Source organism: Oncorhynchus keta, chromosome 34 (genome assembly GCF_023373465.1).
Source record: "Oncorhynchus keta strain PuntledgeMale-10-30-2019 chromosome 34, Oket_V2, whole genome shotgun sequence".
NCBI lineage: Eukaryota > Metazoa > Chordata > Actinopteri > Salmoniformes > Salmonidae > Oncorhynchus > Oncorhynchus keta.
In genome coordinates, this window is record NC_068454.1 from 69414339 (window position 1) to 69431838 (window position 17500).

General features: G+C 47.1%; 1 protein-coding gene across 1 annotated transcript in view; it reads right to left on the reverse strand.

The window, feature by feature from the left end:
* LOC118371074 (t-SNARE domain-containing protein 1) overlaps positions 1-17500 on the reverse strand; it is a 138155-nt gene that overhangs the window by 50156 nt on the left and 70499 nt on the right. The window contains exon 10 of the mRNA XM_052494581.1: positions 15137-15219. Coding sequence (XP_052350541.1) covers positions 15137-15219 — 83 coding nt within the window. The remainder of the gene's footprint in view (positions 1-15136; positions 15220-17500) is intronic.

Here is a 17500-nt window from a genome sequence, read left to right on the forward strand (position 1 = left end):
TACCCATCCCTGTTCCTGCATCGCCTCAGACTGCACCACAAACCCCTGCCTGTCCCCGTACCCATCCCTGTTCCTGCATCACCTCAGACTGCACCACAAACCCCTGCCTGTCCCTGTACCCATCCCTGTTCCTGCATCGCCTCAGACAGCACCACAAACCCCTGCCTGTCCCTGTACCCATCCCTGTTCCTGCATCGCCTCAGACTGCACCACAACCCCCTGCTGATCCCTGTCCCCATCCCTGTTCCTGCATCGCCTCAGACTGCACCACAAACCCCTGCCTGTCCCTGTACCCATCCCTGTTCCTGCATCGCCTCAGACTGCACCACAACCCCTGCTGATCCCTGTCCCCATCCCTGTTCCTGCATCGCCTCAGACTGCACCACAAACCCCTGCTGATCCCTGTCCCCATCCCTGTTCCTGCATCGCCTCAGACTGCACCACAAACCCCTGCCTGTCCCCGTACCCATCCCTGTTCCTGCATCACCTCAGACTGCACCACAAACCCCTGCCTGTCCCTGTACCCATCCCTGTTCCTGCATCGCCTCAGACTGCACCACAAACCCCTGCCTGTCCCTGTACCCATCCCTGTTCCTGCATCGCCTCAGACTGCACCACAAACCCCTGCTGATCCCTGTCCCCATCCCTGTTCCTGCATCGCCTCAGACTGCACCACAAACCCCTGCCTGTCCCTGTCCCCATCCCTGTTCCTGCATCGCCTCAGACTGCACCACAAACCCCTGCTGGTCCCTGTCCCCATCCCTGTTCCTGCATCGCCTCTGACTGCACCACAAAACCCTGCCTGTCCCCGTACCCATCCCTGTTCCTGCATCACCTCAGACTGCACCACAAACCCCTGCCTGTCCCTGTACCCATCCCTGTTCCTGCATCACCTCAGACTGCACCACAAACCCCTGCCTTTCCCCATCCCCATCCCTCTTCCTGCATCGCCTCAGACAGCACCACAAACCTCTGCCTGTCTCCGTACCCATCCCTGTTCCTGCATCGCCTCAGACAGCACCACAACCCCCTGCCTGACCCCGTACCCATCCCTGTTCCTGCATCGCCTCAGACAGCACCACAAACCCCTGCCTGTCCCCGTACCCATCCCTGTTCCTGCATCGCCTCAGACAGCACCACAAACCCCTGCTGGTCCCTGTACCCCATCCCTGTTCCTGCATCGCCTCAGACTGCACCACAAACCCCTGCTGGTCCCTGTCCCCATCCCTGTTCCTGCATCGCCTCTGACTGCACCACAAACCCCTGCCTGTCCCCGTACCCATCCCTGTTCCTGCATCACCTCAGACTGCACCACAAACCCCTGCCTGTCCCCGTACCCATCCCTGTTCCTGCATCGCCTCTGACTGCACCACAAACCCTGCTGATCCCTGTCCCCATCCCTGTTCCTGCATCACCTCAGACAGCACCACAAACCCCTGCTGATCCCTGTCCCCATCCCTGTTCCTGCATCGCCTCAGACTGCACCACAAACCCCTGCTGGTCCCTGTCCCCATCCCTGTTCCTGCATCGCCTCTGACTGCACCACAAACCCCTGCTGATCCCTGTCCCCATCCCTGTTCCTGCATCGCCTCAGACTGCACCACAAACCCCTGCCTGGCCCCATCCCCATCCTTGTTCCTGCATCGCCTCAGACTGCAAAACAAACCCCTGCTGATCCCTGTCCCCATCCCTGTTCCTGCATCGCCTCAGACTGCACCACAAACCCCTGCCTGTCCCTGTCCCCATCCCTGTTCCTGCATCACCTCAGACAGCACCACAAACCCCTGCCTGTCCCGTCCCCATCCCTGTTCCTGCATCACCTCAGACAGCACCACAAACCCCTGCCTGTCCGCGTACCCATCCCTGTTCCTGCATCGCCTCTGACTGCACCACAAACCCTGCTGATCCCTGTCCCCATCCCTGTTCCTGCATCACCTCAGACAGCACCACAAACCCCTGCTGATCCCTGTCCCCATCCCTGTTCCTGCATCGCCTCAGACTGCACCACAAACCCCTGCTGGTCCCTGTCCCCATCCCTGTTCCTGCATCGCCTCTGGCTGCACCACAAACCCCTGCTGATCCCTGTCCCCATCCCTGTTCCTGCATCGCCTCAGACAGCACCACAACCCCTGCCTGACCCCGTCCCCATCCCTGTTCCTGCATTACCTCAGACTGCACCACAAACCCCTGCCTGTCCCCAGACCCATCCCTGTTCCTGCATCGCCTCAGACTGCACCACAAACCCCTGCCTGTCCCCATCCCCATCCCTGTCCCTGCATCGCCTCAGACTGCACCACAAACCCTGCCTGTCCCCGTCCCCATCCCTGTTCCTGCATCGCCTCAGACTGCACCACAAACCCCTGCCTGTCCCTGTCCCCATCCCTGTTCCTGCATCACCTCAGACAGCACCACAAACCCCTGCCTGTCCCCGTACCCATCCCTGTTCCTGCATCACCTCAGACAGCACCACAAACCGCTGCTGGTCCCTGTCCCCATCCCTGTTCCTGCATCGCCTCAGACAGCACCACAAACCCCTGCCTGTCCCCGTACCCATCCCTGTTCCTGCATCGCCTCAGACAGCACCACAAACCCCTGCTGGTCCCTGTCCCCATCCCTGTTCCTGCATCGCCTCAGACTGCACCACAAACCCCTGCCTGTCCCTGTCCCCATCCCTGTTCCTGCATCGCCTCAGACTGCACCACAAACCCCTGCCTGTCCCTGTCCCCATCCCTGTTCCTGCATCACCTCAGACAGCACCACAAACCCCTGCCTGTCCCTGTCCCCATCCCTGTTCCTGCATCACCTCAGACTGCACCACAAACCCCTGCCTGTCCCTGTCCCCATCCCTGTTCCTGCATCACCTCAGACAGCACCACAAACCCCTGCCTGTCCCTGTCCCCATCCCTGTTCCTGCATCGCCTCAGACTGCAACACAAACCCCTGCCTGTCCCACCCATCCCTGTTCCTGCATCACCTCAGACAGCACCACAAACCCCTGCCTGTCCCGTACCCATCCCTGTTCCTGCATCACCTCAGACAGCACCACAAACCCCTGCTGGTCCCTGTCCCCATCCCTGTTCCTGCATCGCCTCTGACTGCACCACAAACCCCTGCCTGTCCCCACCCATCCCTGTTCCTGCATCACCTCAGACAGCACCACAAACCCCTGCCTGTCCCTGACCCATCCCTGTTCCTGCATCGCCTCTGACTGCACCACAAACCCATGCTGGTCCCTGTACCCACCTGTTCCTGCATCGCCTCAGACTGCACCACAAACCCCTGCCTGTCCCCGTCCCCATCCCTGTTCCTGCATCGCCTCAGACAGCACCACAAACCCCTGCCTGTCCCCGTACCCATCTCTGTTCCTGCATTGCCTCAGACTGCACCACAAACCCCTGCCTGTCCCTGTCCCCATCCCTGTTCCTGCATCGCCTCAGACTGCACCACAAACCCCTGCTGTCCCTGTCCTCATCCCTGTTCCTGCATCGCCTCAGACTGCACCACAAACCCCTGCCTGTCCCTGTCCCCATCCCTGTTCCTGCATCGCCTCAGACTGCACCACATACCCTGCCTGTCCCTGTCCCCATCCCTGTTCCTGCATCACCTCAGACAGCACCACAAACCCCTGCCTGTCCCTGTCCCCATCCCTGTTCCTGCATCGCCTCAGACTGCACCACAAACCCCTGCCTGTCCCGTACCCATCCCTGTTCCTGCATCGCCTCAGACTGCACCACAAACCCCTGCCTGTCCCCGTCCCCATCCCTGTTCCTGCATCACCTCAGACAGCACCACAAATCCCTGCTGGTCCCTGTCCCCATCACTGTTCCTGCATCGCCTCTGACTGCACCACAAACCCCTGCCTGTCCCCGTACCCATCCCTGTTCCTGCATCACCTCAGACAGCACCACAAATCCCTGACTGTCCCCATACCCATCCCTGTTCCTGCATCGCCTCAGACAGCACCACAAACCCCTGCCTGTCCCTGTCCCGGTCCCCGTTCCTATCCCTCTCCCTGCATCGCATCAGACAGCAACACAAACCTATCCCTGTCCCTGTGCCTGCATCGCCTCAGACAGCAACACAAACCTCTCCAAGTCCCTGTCCCTGCATCACCTCAGACAGCAACACAAACCTCTCCCTGTCCCTGCATCGCCTCAGACAGCAACACAAACCTCTCCCTGTCCCTGTACCTGCATCACCTCAGACAGCAACACAAACCTCTCCCTGTCCCTGCATCGTCTCAGACAGCAACACAAACCTCTCCCTGTCCCTGTCCCTGCATCACCTCAGACAGCAACACAAACCTCTCCCTGTCCCTGTACCTGCATCGCCTCAGACAGCACAACAAACCTCTCACTGTCCCTGCATTGCATCAGACAGCACCACAAACCTCTCCCTGTCCCTGTCCCGGTCCCCATTCCCATCCCTCTCCCTCTCCCTGCATCACCTCAAATCAAATCAAATCAAATCAAATGTATTTATATAGCCCTTCGTACATCAGCTGATATCTCAAAGTGCTGTACAGAAACCCAGCCTAAAACCCCAAACAGCAAGCAATGCTAGTGTAGAAGCACGGTGGCTAGGAAAAACTCCCTAGAAAGGCCAAAACCTAGGAAGAAACCTAGAGAGGAACCAGGCTATGTGGGGTGGCCAGTCCTCTTCTGGCTGTGCGGGGTGGAGATTATAACAGAACATGGCCAAGATGTTCAAATGTTCATAAATGACCAGCATGGTCCGAATAATAGTAAGGCAGAACAGTTGAAACTGGAGCAGCAGCATGGCCAGGTGGACTGGGGACAGCAAGGAGTTATCATGTCAGGTAGTCCTGGGGCATGGTCCTAGGGCAGCACCACAAACCCCTCCCTGTCACTGTCCCGGTCCCCATTCCCATCCCTCTCCCTGCATCACCTCAGACAGCACCACAAACCCCTCCCTGTCCCTGTACCGGTCCCCATTCCCATCCCTCTCCCTGCATCACCTCAAACAGCACCACTGGGGCGGCAGCGTAGCCTAGTGGTTAGTCGTCTCAGACAGCACCACAATCCTCTCCCTGTCCCTGTCTCGGTCCCTGCATCGCCTCAGACAGCACCACTAACTTCAGCCCAGCTGCACTCTGGTATTCTGGCTGTTTCTCATATATCTGTGTCTATGTTGCTCATGTATCTGTGTCTATGAAATGGGCTTATTTTAACAAACACATGGGATGTACGTTACATGAATATGTATAGAGTATGTTTTCCCTTGTCAGAATCATATAATGAAAATAATGTAGAATTTTGTTTTCAACTCCAGTTCTGAACTTTTCACGGGATGTATAGAGACGGGGAGGATGTTGAATTGTTGTTCAAGTAGAGAACTGACCTTCTGGGGAAATTGTTATTGTCTATATAACTATATAAAGGACAGAGCTGCTCCACCTTCTTTCCTGCTCTAGACTAAAAGCATCAATAGATAAGTCTGTTGACAGTCTGCCTGCCCAGAGAAATTTCCTCTGTGGATGTTTTAGTGTGTATTGACCTTGTAATCAAATCAAATTGTATTGGTCGCGTACACATATTATGTTCTCGCGGGTGTAGCGAAATGCTTATGTTCCTATCTCCAAAAGTGCAGTAATATGTAAGAATGATACAAGCAAATCCACAAAATTAAAATGTATTAATAAATAAATATAGAAATATTAGAACAAGCAGTGTCAGAGTGGGGAATATAAACATACACAGAGTGTACAAAACATGAGGAACACCTTCCTAACATTGAGTTGCACCCCCTTTTGCCCTCAAAACAGCCTCAATTCGTCTGGGCATGGACTCTACAAGGTGTTCCATAGCGTTCCACAAGGATGCTGGCCCATGTTGACTCCATTGCTTCCCACAGTTGTGTCAAGCTGGCTGGATGTCCTTTGGGTGGTGGACCCTTCTTGATGTACTATTGATGAAACTATTGAGCGTGAAAAACCCAGCAGCGTTGCAGTTCTTGACACAGTCAAACCAGTGTGCCGGACACCTACTACCATACTCCATTCAAAGGCCCTTAAATTCCCTCTCTGAATGGCACACATACACAATCCAAGTCCCAATTGTCTCAAGGTGTAGCAATCCTTCTTTTACCTGTCTCCTCCCCTTCATCTAAACTGATTGAAGTGGATTTAATAAGTGACATCAATAAGGGATCATACTCACCTGGATTCACCCGGTCAGTCTATGTCAATGGTTTGTACACTCAGTGTATATGTCCTGTATATGATGGTGTGTATAGACATTATGGACAGTATATGAATAGAAAAGATGTGTACAGCAGTAGTTATATAGGATGAGCCTTGACTAGAATGCAGTATACATATGAAGTGGGTAAAACACAATGTAAACATGGTTAAAGTGACCAGTGTTCATTGACTAGTCAGTCTGTAAGGTGCAGGGTAGAGTACCGAGTGGTAGTGACAGTGACTAATGTTCAGGGCAGAGGACTGGTTGGAGGCCGGCTAGAAGCGGTTTTTCAGTCTCTTGGTCCCAGCTTTGATGCACTTGTGCTGTCTCCGCCTTCTAGATGGTAGCGGGGTGAAAAGGCCGCTGCTTGAGCCAAGCCAAATTGATTCAGCCTCCTGTTTATTCTGTATACTGGGGTATTTGTAAATAGCCCTTGGGTGGTCTTTCAATACCACCAAAACTGCTGAAAATATTTATTTGAAGTTTTCCAATACATTTTAATATTTGTAGCTATTTTTTAAGTAAATACCTGCAGTCACCGTGTGCAATGTTTTAGGAGATAAAGCACATCGCTTTCTTATTGCACCTGTCACATTATTTTACATTATGAAGCTTACTTAGTTCTCCAGCACAGTTCAGCCAGTCATGTGTTTGTTTGTAAATAGCACAATAGGAGAAAGCGGTAGTTGGTGAGTCCAGCTGTTTATTGACAGGGGTCACATTTTATATTGAAAGTCAACTGTGTTTTTTTTTTACTTCAATAGAGTGATCAGGGGTGTGCAACTATAGTTTTCCTTCACGGAAAATACATTTGTGTAATACATTTGGCATAATACAGCTTCATTTTCATCAGATGACAACAGAAGTGCGACACTATTTGGCTGGCAGCCACACAACTAAATGAGCTTACAATGAAAAAGCAAAAACAATGCATGTCCATCATATGTCTAATGTTTAGGCCTATCCAAGCACACCATGACAGTCATGAAGCTGGAGACTGAAAATATTTGGCATGGGTCCACAGATCCTCAAACGGTTCTACAGCTGCACCATCGAGAGCATCCTGACTGGTTGCATCACTGCCTACAGAGGGTAGTGCGAATAACCCAGTACATCACTGGGGCCAAGCTTCCTGCCATCCAGGACCTCTATACCGGGTGGTGTCAGAGGAAGGCCCTAAAAATCGTCAAAGACTCCAGCCACCCTGGTCATAGACTGTTCTCTCTGCTACCACACGGCAAGCAGTACCGGAGCACCAAGTCTAGGTCCAAGAAAGAGGCTTCTAAACAGCTTATACATCTAGTCAAATGGCTACCCAGACTATTTGTATTGCCCCCCCCCTACACCACTGCCACTCTCTGTTGTCTGTCATCTATGCATAGTCACTTGAACATACATGTACATACTACCTCAACTAACCAGTGCCTCCTCACATTGACTCTGGACCAGTACCCCCCTGTATATATTGTTATTTTTTACTGCTGCTCTTTAATTACTTGTTACTTTTATCTCTTATTCTTATCAGTTTTTTTTAAAACTGCACTGTTGTAAGTAAGCAGTTCACTGTAAGGTCTACCTACACCTGTTGTATTCGGCACATGTGACTAATACCATTTGATTTGATCATAGAAAGAATGTAGCCAGCTACATTTTCTAATGTTTTGCTTCAAGTTAATTTAGCATTTTACTGGAAAAAAATAGGCTGGCTACACTAAGAAAAGTACCAGAGAAAAGTAGTGACACATCATTCAGAGCATTGTCTGCTGATAGAATGCCTGTTCGTGAATTCTCATCGGAGTTTAGAAGTACAACTGAAGCACAAAATTATTCTGATGCCGAGCAGAAATTACAATAAAAAGCATTTTAGATCTGTGTATAGAAAACAAAGCAAGATATTTGCCACAAGTTTATCTTTTTTTCCTGCGTGAATATGCGTTAACACAACCCCTAGTTTAACTTGCTAAGTAAGTGGCTGAATTCACAAATTGATGGGGCATCACATAATGTTAGCTTTCTGCCATGTTTGAGAAGTCAAAGCCCTTTGGATGAGTTATTTGTACAGGTGCTACTTCTATCTTTATTTCCTTGTGTTTTTTCTACTCTCTGTTCTTGGCCCATCAGTCTGCTCCTACCTCTCTTCTCCAAGCAGAGCAGAGCAGGGCCATTGCCCGAGTCACTTCAGACTCCACACCGGAGAGCCAGTACAGCATGCATCAAAACTTTGCTCATTTGCACAATGTCTCTCGTTCACATTCGCTTGTAAATGTCCAAACTCCCCAAACATGACATTCAGTAGCTCCTTCCCTATATATGTATAACTTTATGATCTGGATTGCCTGTCGTTGCAATTCGTTTATTATCGTTTGCACTACTTCCAGCTTCCATGAAAATGCACTATTACTTGTGCTAATTTTGTTAGCATTCTGGTGACACCCAATGGGCTTTTGGTGCCCCCTTGTGTACTAAACCGGTAATGCTGTAAATCCCGCGGTGAGAGAATGATGGTGTGACAATATGAACATCTGGATACCGCTCAACCCTACTGTGCCCCTGCCTGTTTTCTGTGTTTCTCTGTCTTCTATCTGTCAGGCATTATATAGTCGGCATTTCTCTCTCTCGCTCTCTCTCCCGCCTTCCCTTCCCTTCCCTTCCTCCTTCCTTCCCTCCCTGTCTCCAGCAATACGATAAAACCAGGAGCTCCAAAAACAAACCATTTAAATTAGCATGATAGCGGAAATATGTCATATTGATCACAGGAGGAGATACATTTTCCACAAAGGTGGCTGACGGGTTTCAAACAGAAACTGTGACGTCCTATGATGTAATTATGGTAACCACCAATCAAATGAGTCATTGCCTCTCAATGAATCATTGTGCATATTGAGTTTGCTAATTTGTAAATCATTACAAACACATTCCCCATAATCAACTTAATCTAATGGCCGACAGACATTTGAAATGAAATGCAACACTAACAGAAGTGTGTCTTTAAATGAAGTCTATTATTCAACACATAATAAAACAGCTATGTTTCACTAGCGACATGGAGGCTGTATAATATAATAGTATCGTTACATAGTAATGAACAATCACAGTTCATCTCAGGCTGTTGGACATGGATGGGGCTGAGACACAACATCAGTGTTGTAACTTGAGGAGTCTTCATGTGAGAGGAGTAATCTGCCTGAGGCTAATGGATTATAGATTCAATTTATTTTCAGTGTAAAGCCGTCTGACATGGTGGGCCACGGACGAAAATGTCATCCCCTATTAATTGACCATTGGTGGTGATGTTCAATGGTGCATGTGCACCAGCATTAAAGAGCTGTTTGACTGACTTCATGGAACTGTGCCCTTGCCTTTCTGCCATTTGTATGTCTCTGTGTGTGTGTCTCTCTATATTTCTCTCACTCTCTCTTTTTCGCTCTCTGTATCCTTCCCTTCTCCTCAAGTCTCTCTCTTGCTCTCCTTCTCTCTCTTACTCATCGTCTCTCTCATTCGCTCTCCCACTCTCTGTATCTCTCCCTCCTCCTCAACCGTCTCTCTCTTTCTCTCTTGTTTCTCTCCTTCAATCTCTTTTCCTTCCTACCACTCTCTCTATCTTCCCTTGCACGGTGTCTCTCTCTTCTTCTCCCCTCTCTCTTCCTCTAGACTAGAAACAGCCGTGTGGATTGGCAGAGAGCTAAATTGCTCTGCGTGAGCTTGGTCACGGCTCAGCTCTCCTTGTGATAATGAAATGACAATTAATGGGAAAGCTGTGTGCACTCGCTCATTTGCTCACTCACTCGTTCACTTGTAGAGCAGCATAGAAACAGCATGAAACAGAGGAAAAAGAAGGCTGTGGGAAGGAGAGCAACTCTCACAAAACTTTGGGGGGAAAGTAATATGGTGTCTATATACTTTAGTAATCCAACAGACAAATTGAAATGCCAGTGTAGATCTGTGAATTGGCTTTTAGGATATATTACAGTAATATTAAACTTTTGTTCAACAGCAGGGTATTTCTTATGGTGTACATGAGCAAAACTTTAGATAAACTACCCATATAAGAGTAACTGTGTAAGTTATTCAGGAAGAGTAACTGTGTAAGTTATTCAGGAAGAGTAACTGTGTAAGTTATTCAGGAAGAGTAACTGTGTAAGTTATTCAGGTAGAGTAACTGTGTAAGTTATTCAGGAAGAGTAACTGTGTAAGTTATTCAGGAAGAGTAACTGTATAAGTTATTCAGGAAGAGTAACTGTGTAAGTTATTCAGGAAGAGTAACTGTGTAAGTTATTCAGGAAGAGTAACTGTGTAAGTTATTCAGGAAGAGTAACTGTGTAAGTTATTCAGGTAGAGTAACTGTGTAGGTTATTCAGGAAGAGTAACTGTGTAAGTTATTCAGGAAGAGTAACTGTGTAAGTTATTCAGGTAGAGTAACTGTGTAAGTTATTCAGGAAGAGTAACTGTGTAAGTTATTCAGGAAGAGTAACTGTATAAGTTATTCAGGAAGAGTAACTGTGTAAGTTATTCAGGAAGAGTAACTGTGTAAGTTATTCAGGAAGAGTAACTGTGTAAGTTATTCAGGAAGAGTAACTGTGTAAGTTATTCAGGAAGAGTAACTGTGTAAGTTATTCAGGAAGAGTAACTGTGTAAGTTATTCAGGAAGAGTAACTGTGTAAGTTATTCAGGAAGAGTAACTGTGTAAGTTATTCAGGAAGAGTAACTGTGTAAGTTATTCAGGAAGAGTAACTGTGAACGTTATTCAGGAAGAGTAACTGTGTAAGTTATTCAGGAAGAGTAACTGTGTAAGTTATTCAGGAAGAGTAACTGTGTAAGTTATTCAGGTAGAGTAACTGTGTAGGTTATTCAGGAAGAGTAACTGTGTAAGTTATTCAGGAAGAGTAACTGTGTAAGTTATTCAGGTAGAGTAACTGTGTAGGTTATTCAGGAAGAGTAACTGTGTAAGTTATTCAGGAAGAGTAACTGTGTAAGTTATGCAGGAAGAGTAACTGTGTAAGTTATTCAGGAAGAGTAACTGTCAAATAAATGTATAAAAGCACCTCTCTGAAACAAGCGGATAAATCCCTGACATTGCATGTTGGTAATCTATGTGTGTGTACGGTAGTAGATATGAGGGAGAGGAAAAAGTAAAATAAAAGCCATTAGAGAGATAAGGATATAGGAAGAGGGTTTGGCTGCTGTTGACAACAAATCACTAAGTAGGACAGTGATATTCAAACCATAAATATAAAATAAAGTACAGTAAACTGAAAAGTATGATACAGTACATCAGCTCAAATGTGTGTGTGTTTATGCTTGTGTGCCTGTATGAATGTGTGTGTACTGTATTTGCTTCAATCTGTAGATAGAGGACTCCTGCTATCTCCAGGAGTGATAATTAGACTTTTGTCTTAATATGTTGCTGTCTTTTTGATAGCTAGGACCATCTACTTTAATTCAGGATCGGTGGGTCCCCCACTGGACGGTTGAGCTAACGTAGGCTAAGGTGATTAGCATGAGGTTGTAAGTAACAAGAACATTTCCCAGGACATAGACATATCTGATATTGACAGAAAGGTTAAATTATTGTTAATCTAACTGCACTGTCCGATTTACAGTAGCTATTACAGTGAAAGAATACCATGCTATTGTTTGAGGAGAGTGCACAGTTATGAACTTGATACAACATTTTGATAAGAAATACAATGGTTCATTGGATCAGTCTAAAACTTTGCACATACACTTCTGCCATCTAGGGGCCAAAATCTAAATTCCACCTGGGCTGGAATAATACATAATGGCCTTTCCCTTGCTCTTCAAAGATGATGATAGAAAATATATGTTTATTTTTCTTTTTCTTTGTATGTTCTTTTACCAGATCTAAGGTGTTATATTCTCCTACATTTATTTCACATTTCCACAAAATTCAAAGAGTTTCCTTTCAAATGATATCAAGAATATGTGTATCATTGCTTCAATGCCTGAGCTACATGCAGTTAGATTTGGGTATGTCATTTCATCGCTGGTGGCACAGGGGCTACTCATTTCTTCTAGGTGGAGATTTTCTATTTTCTCCCTCACTCACCTGTCCATCTCCTAATTTGAATTCCATGCTGTCACTGTCACTTGTCATCTCAAGCTTAACATTGTTGTCATCTATTGCTCACCAGGTGCCCTTAGAGAGCTCCTCAATGAGCTTGACATCTTGATAAGTTCATTTCCTGATGGTGGATCACCACTCAGTCCACTGGGCAACTTCAAGCTCCCGACGTCTGCCTTCGATTCATTTCTTTCAAACTCTTTCTTTCCCCTCCTTTCCTCTGTTGACCTCCCCTCCCACTCACAAGGCAGGGAATGTGCTTGACCTAAACTTTGCTAGATGCTGTTCGCCTACCCCAACCCTCCTCCAGGTCTCTAATCACTACTTTGTTTCCTTTTCTGTCTCCCCCCTTTCTTCCAACCCTACCCAGAAGGTCATTTTGGTCGCAATCTTTGCTCTCTATCTCCCTCTACTCCAGGTTTCATCATCTAGGTTTGGCCTCAGGCCCATTTTTTTCTGAGCTAATAGTTGGTGGGCCATAACATAATTAGTATATAATGCTAGCACAATTAATTGGTCCACACTACAAATGAAACTAAATGTTTTACACATGTGATTAGTACATAATAAACCCTCCTGTCTCCTGATTCTGCTTCTATGACCCTACTCTCCTCGCTTTGCACATCCTATGACTCTCACCGTCTCGTTTCCTCCCTGCCAGCTCGGCCCTCCCCTCCTGCTCCGTGGCTGAATGACTCACTGCGAGCTTAAAGAACAGGACTGCGGGCATCTGATCAAAAAGGAGGAAAACTAAACTTCCGGAGGACCTATTATCCTTTCACTCCATCCTCTATACCTTCTCTTCCCCTGTATCCGCGGCTAAAGCCACTTTCTATCACTCTCAATTTCAAGCTTCTGCCTCTACCTCTAGGAAATTATTTTCAACCTTCTCCTCCCACCTTTATCCTCCACCCCCTCCCCCTCCCTCTCTACGAATGACTTTGTCAACCACTTTGAAAAGAAGGTTGACGACATTCAGTCTATTTAGTACACTTGTCCCACTCTGACAAAACTACCCTAAACCTTGACCTCTTTCTCCAGAGTATATCCTGCCTGCTCAACCCCATTCCCTCCTCCCATTCCTCACTTCCCTCAAACTCATTCCTTACCACTGGCTGTGTCTCCTTTGACTTCAATATGGCCGGAGTCGCTTCCCTTCTCTGGAAACAAACACTCGATCCCTCTGACGTCAAAAACTACAGTCCGGTATCCCTTATTTATTTTCCTTCCAAAACACTTGAGCGTGCTCTCTCTGACCAACTCTCTCGCTAGCTCTCTCAAACTATTTTCTTGACACGAACCAGTCAAGACGGGTCACTCACACTGCTCTCCTCTGTGTCATAGAGGCTCTCCACACTGACAAAGCTGACTCTCTCTCCTCTGTTCTCATCCTCTTAGATCTATCCGCTGCCTTCGAGATGATGAACCATCATATCCTCCTCTCCACCCTCTCAGGGCTGGGATTTTCAGTCTTTGCACACTCTTGGATTGCATACGACCTGGCAGGCTGCTCTTACCAAGTAACGTGGAGAGGACCTGTGTCTGCACAATGTGCTCTCACTACTGGTGTCCCCCAGGGCTCAGTTCTACTATATCCGTAGAGTACGACTCTACATCACACAGGTAGTGGCGTAGGTCCTAATCAAGGCACTTGTCATCTCCCATCAGGACTATTGCAACTTGCCGTTGACTGGGCTCCCCGCTTGTGCCATCAAACCCCTGGAACTTATCCAGAACACAGCAGCCCGCCTGGTGTTCAACCTTCCCAAGTTCTCCCATGTACCCCCCTACTAGCACTGCCTTTGCTGATAGCTACTTTATTGAGGAAAAAGGTACTTACTATGACTGATACAATATATGGGGTTGCCCTACCTAGCTATCTTGATGAATGACCTGTAAATTGCTAAATGATGTGTGCGTGTGTTTGCAAACAGTATCAGGGTCAAAAGTGTTACTACTAGCAACAGAAAAGGTGACCTTTTAATGAACCCAAAAACACTTTTGTCAATATATAATTTAGGATAACCAGAGGGCTACACACTACAGGCCTATGTTACCAACACTGACTTCTTAGCCCTACTGTGGTATAATCCAAGCAAGGATGACAAGGGGGGAAAGTATGACATACAACCGCTATGAAAGAAAATTACCTTCGGCATTTTGTGAATGTGATACCAAATGGAATTGAGAGTCACTCAAAAGAAATCAGAAAGAAATTATAACAAATTAATACTTAATTGCAGTCTACCGTCTGATGCACATTACTAATGTATTTCTGTTCTTAGTCAATAAAGTTGTACAATGAAATTGAAATCTCATAATCATTATCTTGGTGGAAGAAACAGTTGTTTTTGGAATTGGAGTTCAGTGTTGGTATATCTGTTTGATTTTCCTATTAGACTCCAGGCTACCGTTTTACTGTTTCAATCAATCCAATTAATTTAGCTAACGGCAAAAGCTGATCAAATATGACATGAAAATGTGATCTTTATTGTTATTTCCCACATAATCGTAATGAACGCAATAAAGTAGTAATGAAATAGCAAACCCTGTTATTTGAAATCATGTTTGTCTTACTGATTCTGTATCAGCATGACACCTGAAAATCTCTATTAAAATGTAATGTCAGTACCAGTAATACACAGACATGACAATATACAGGAACTGCATTTAGTTGACATAAACGCCTGCCTGCACACCCGCCTGCAAGTACATACACGCACATACACAGACACACACACACACACACACACACACACACACACACACACACACACACACACACACATATGCACACACACGCACACACACATCACTGAACCTGCACAATGAAACGAGGACACTACTGCACCTGGTGATGGCTGGCCTTTGCTAGCTCCTGATTGGCTGACTCCACGTTGGATGTGGTGGTCTGAATGTAGTCCTCAATGCTATCTGAAGAGACATAACAGCATGGTAAATATAACGATTATACTTTATAGCAACATAGATATATTCTATAGCAACACAGTACAACATGTCCCACAGTTTAGGACATTTTCTTACCAGGTTGAAGCACACTGGGTACTCTTTCATTCTATAGCTTCTATGGCTTTGACCGGGAGTCCCATGAGGCGGTGTACAATTGGCCCAGCATCGTCCGGGTTAGGGGAGGGTTTGGCTGGCCGGGATGTCTTGTACCATCGCGGTCTAGTGACTCCTTATGGCAGACCGGGTGCGTGCACGCTGACTTCGGTGTCCAGTTGTACAGTGTTTCCTCTGACACATTGGTGCGGCTGGCTTCCGGGTTAAACGAGCAGTGTGTCAAGAAGCTCTGCGGCTTGGCAGGGTTGTGTTGACTCCCATTTCTGAGTGTCAAGATTAGGTTCCGAAAAGAATTGACTCCTAAGATTCAGTATTTTTGGAATGGAGGAGACTGATTAGTTGCCGTACTTCCGAGAACACTTGCATCTTTAAAAAATAAAATTAAAATATATATTTTTTTATTTGACCCCTTTTTTCTCCCCAATTACGTGGTATCCAATTGGTAGTTACAGTCTTGTCTCATCACTGCAGCTCCCGTACGGACTTGGGAGAGGCGAAGGTCGAGAGCCACGCGTCCTCCGAAACACAACCCAATGCACATTTAACCCGGAAGCCAGCCACACCAATGTGTCGGAGGAAACACCGTACACCTGGCGACCTGGTCAGCGTGCACTGCGCCCGGCCCGCCACAGGAGCCGCTAGTGCGCGATGAGACAATGATAACCCTGCCAGCCAACCCCTCCCTAACCCGGACGACGTTGGGCCAATTGTGCGCAGCCCCATGGGCCTCCTGGTCGCAGCCGGCCCCGACAGAGCCTGGGCTCGAAACCAGAATCTCTTGTGGCACAGCTAGCACTGCGATGTAGTGCCTGAGAACCCTGGGCCACCCGGGAGGCCCCACACTTGCATCTTTAATAGTGTGCTAGCGAGGACCGGAGAGAGAGGGGAGGGGTACAGTATAGGTTGGTCGGCCATCAGGCAGACAGAGTCAGAACCGTGCACTAGGCCTATCTATCGGCAATCAAAAGCTGTATCTCACAACGGAATGCTGTATCTCACAATTTCTTGGCTTGCAAGAATGAATAGGCTAAGATATTGAGATGAGCGAGATACAACACTTGGCTCTCACACAGTCACACACAGTATCTGCGCATGTGCACAGGTTCACTTCATACTGTTCACAACGTGGTTGCAAGTGGACCAAAACAGCAGAGAACTTGAGCCTCGCAATTCAACCCTTTTAGTTGTTATGGAAATTGACCCACTATGCTGTTTACTTTCTGCATCTACGGTTAGCGATATTTCTTCATGTTAAGGATCCCAATTTCGTTTAAATGTTCACACCCCTACACCATAGCATACAGTATTTGTGTTGTGGTGCCATTATGTGAGCAATGTGAAAAAATATTCCACATCCTCTTTAACATGTACAGTTACACTTCTATTTAATTTCCTAGAGAGGCTCAATGTGGGGTATCTTCTGCTCATTTCCTGTCTCTCCATTCGCTGGTCCTTGTGTCTTTGGCCTGCGTCGACTGAGCTGTGTGTGCGTGCGTGCGTGCGTGCATGCTGTTTTCTGTGTGATTGTGCTTGTATGACACATTCACACTTTGAATGGGTGAACTGGGTACACACCGTTCCTTTGCACACACATTGGTAACCTTGAAAGGTTTGATCTTACTCAGAAAGTGCATCACCTGCTGTTGTAAACACATACAGTGTCAGAGGGAGGAAGGTGGAAGTGGAGGGAAAGAGAGAGAGAAAGAAAATGTTCTATTTGATAAGCCCTCATAATATCTCATCGCTCCGATTGAGCTGCTCGTATGATGTCACAATCAACTTCATTGAGTGCACTCTCCATGGTCGTGAAGCTTCAAAATCTTAGAATAACGCACAACTGTGTTTATAGATAGACCAACTCAGATGGATTTCTCTCCTTATTTACATAATCACTGGCACAAGATCATTAATAAACTGGAAAAGGATGCACACATGCTCTGTCACCACACTGTAAATAGCGTCACGTTTGATCGAAGATGTAGCATATTGAGTTTTGATGGTGCACAACATTCTAATTGAATATCTATGTTTAATTACTTCCTCATTGGCTGTCACCACAGTGACGGCTTGAGAATAAACTGAGAACGGAGCTTTCAAAAGTCATACTCCGTCATACATTTCATGACGATGT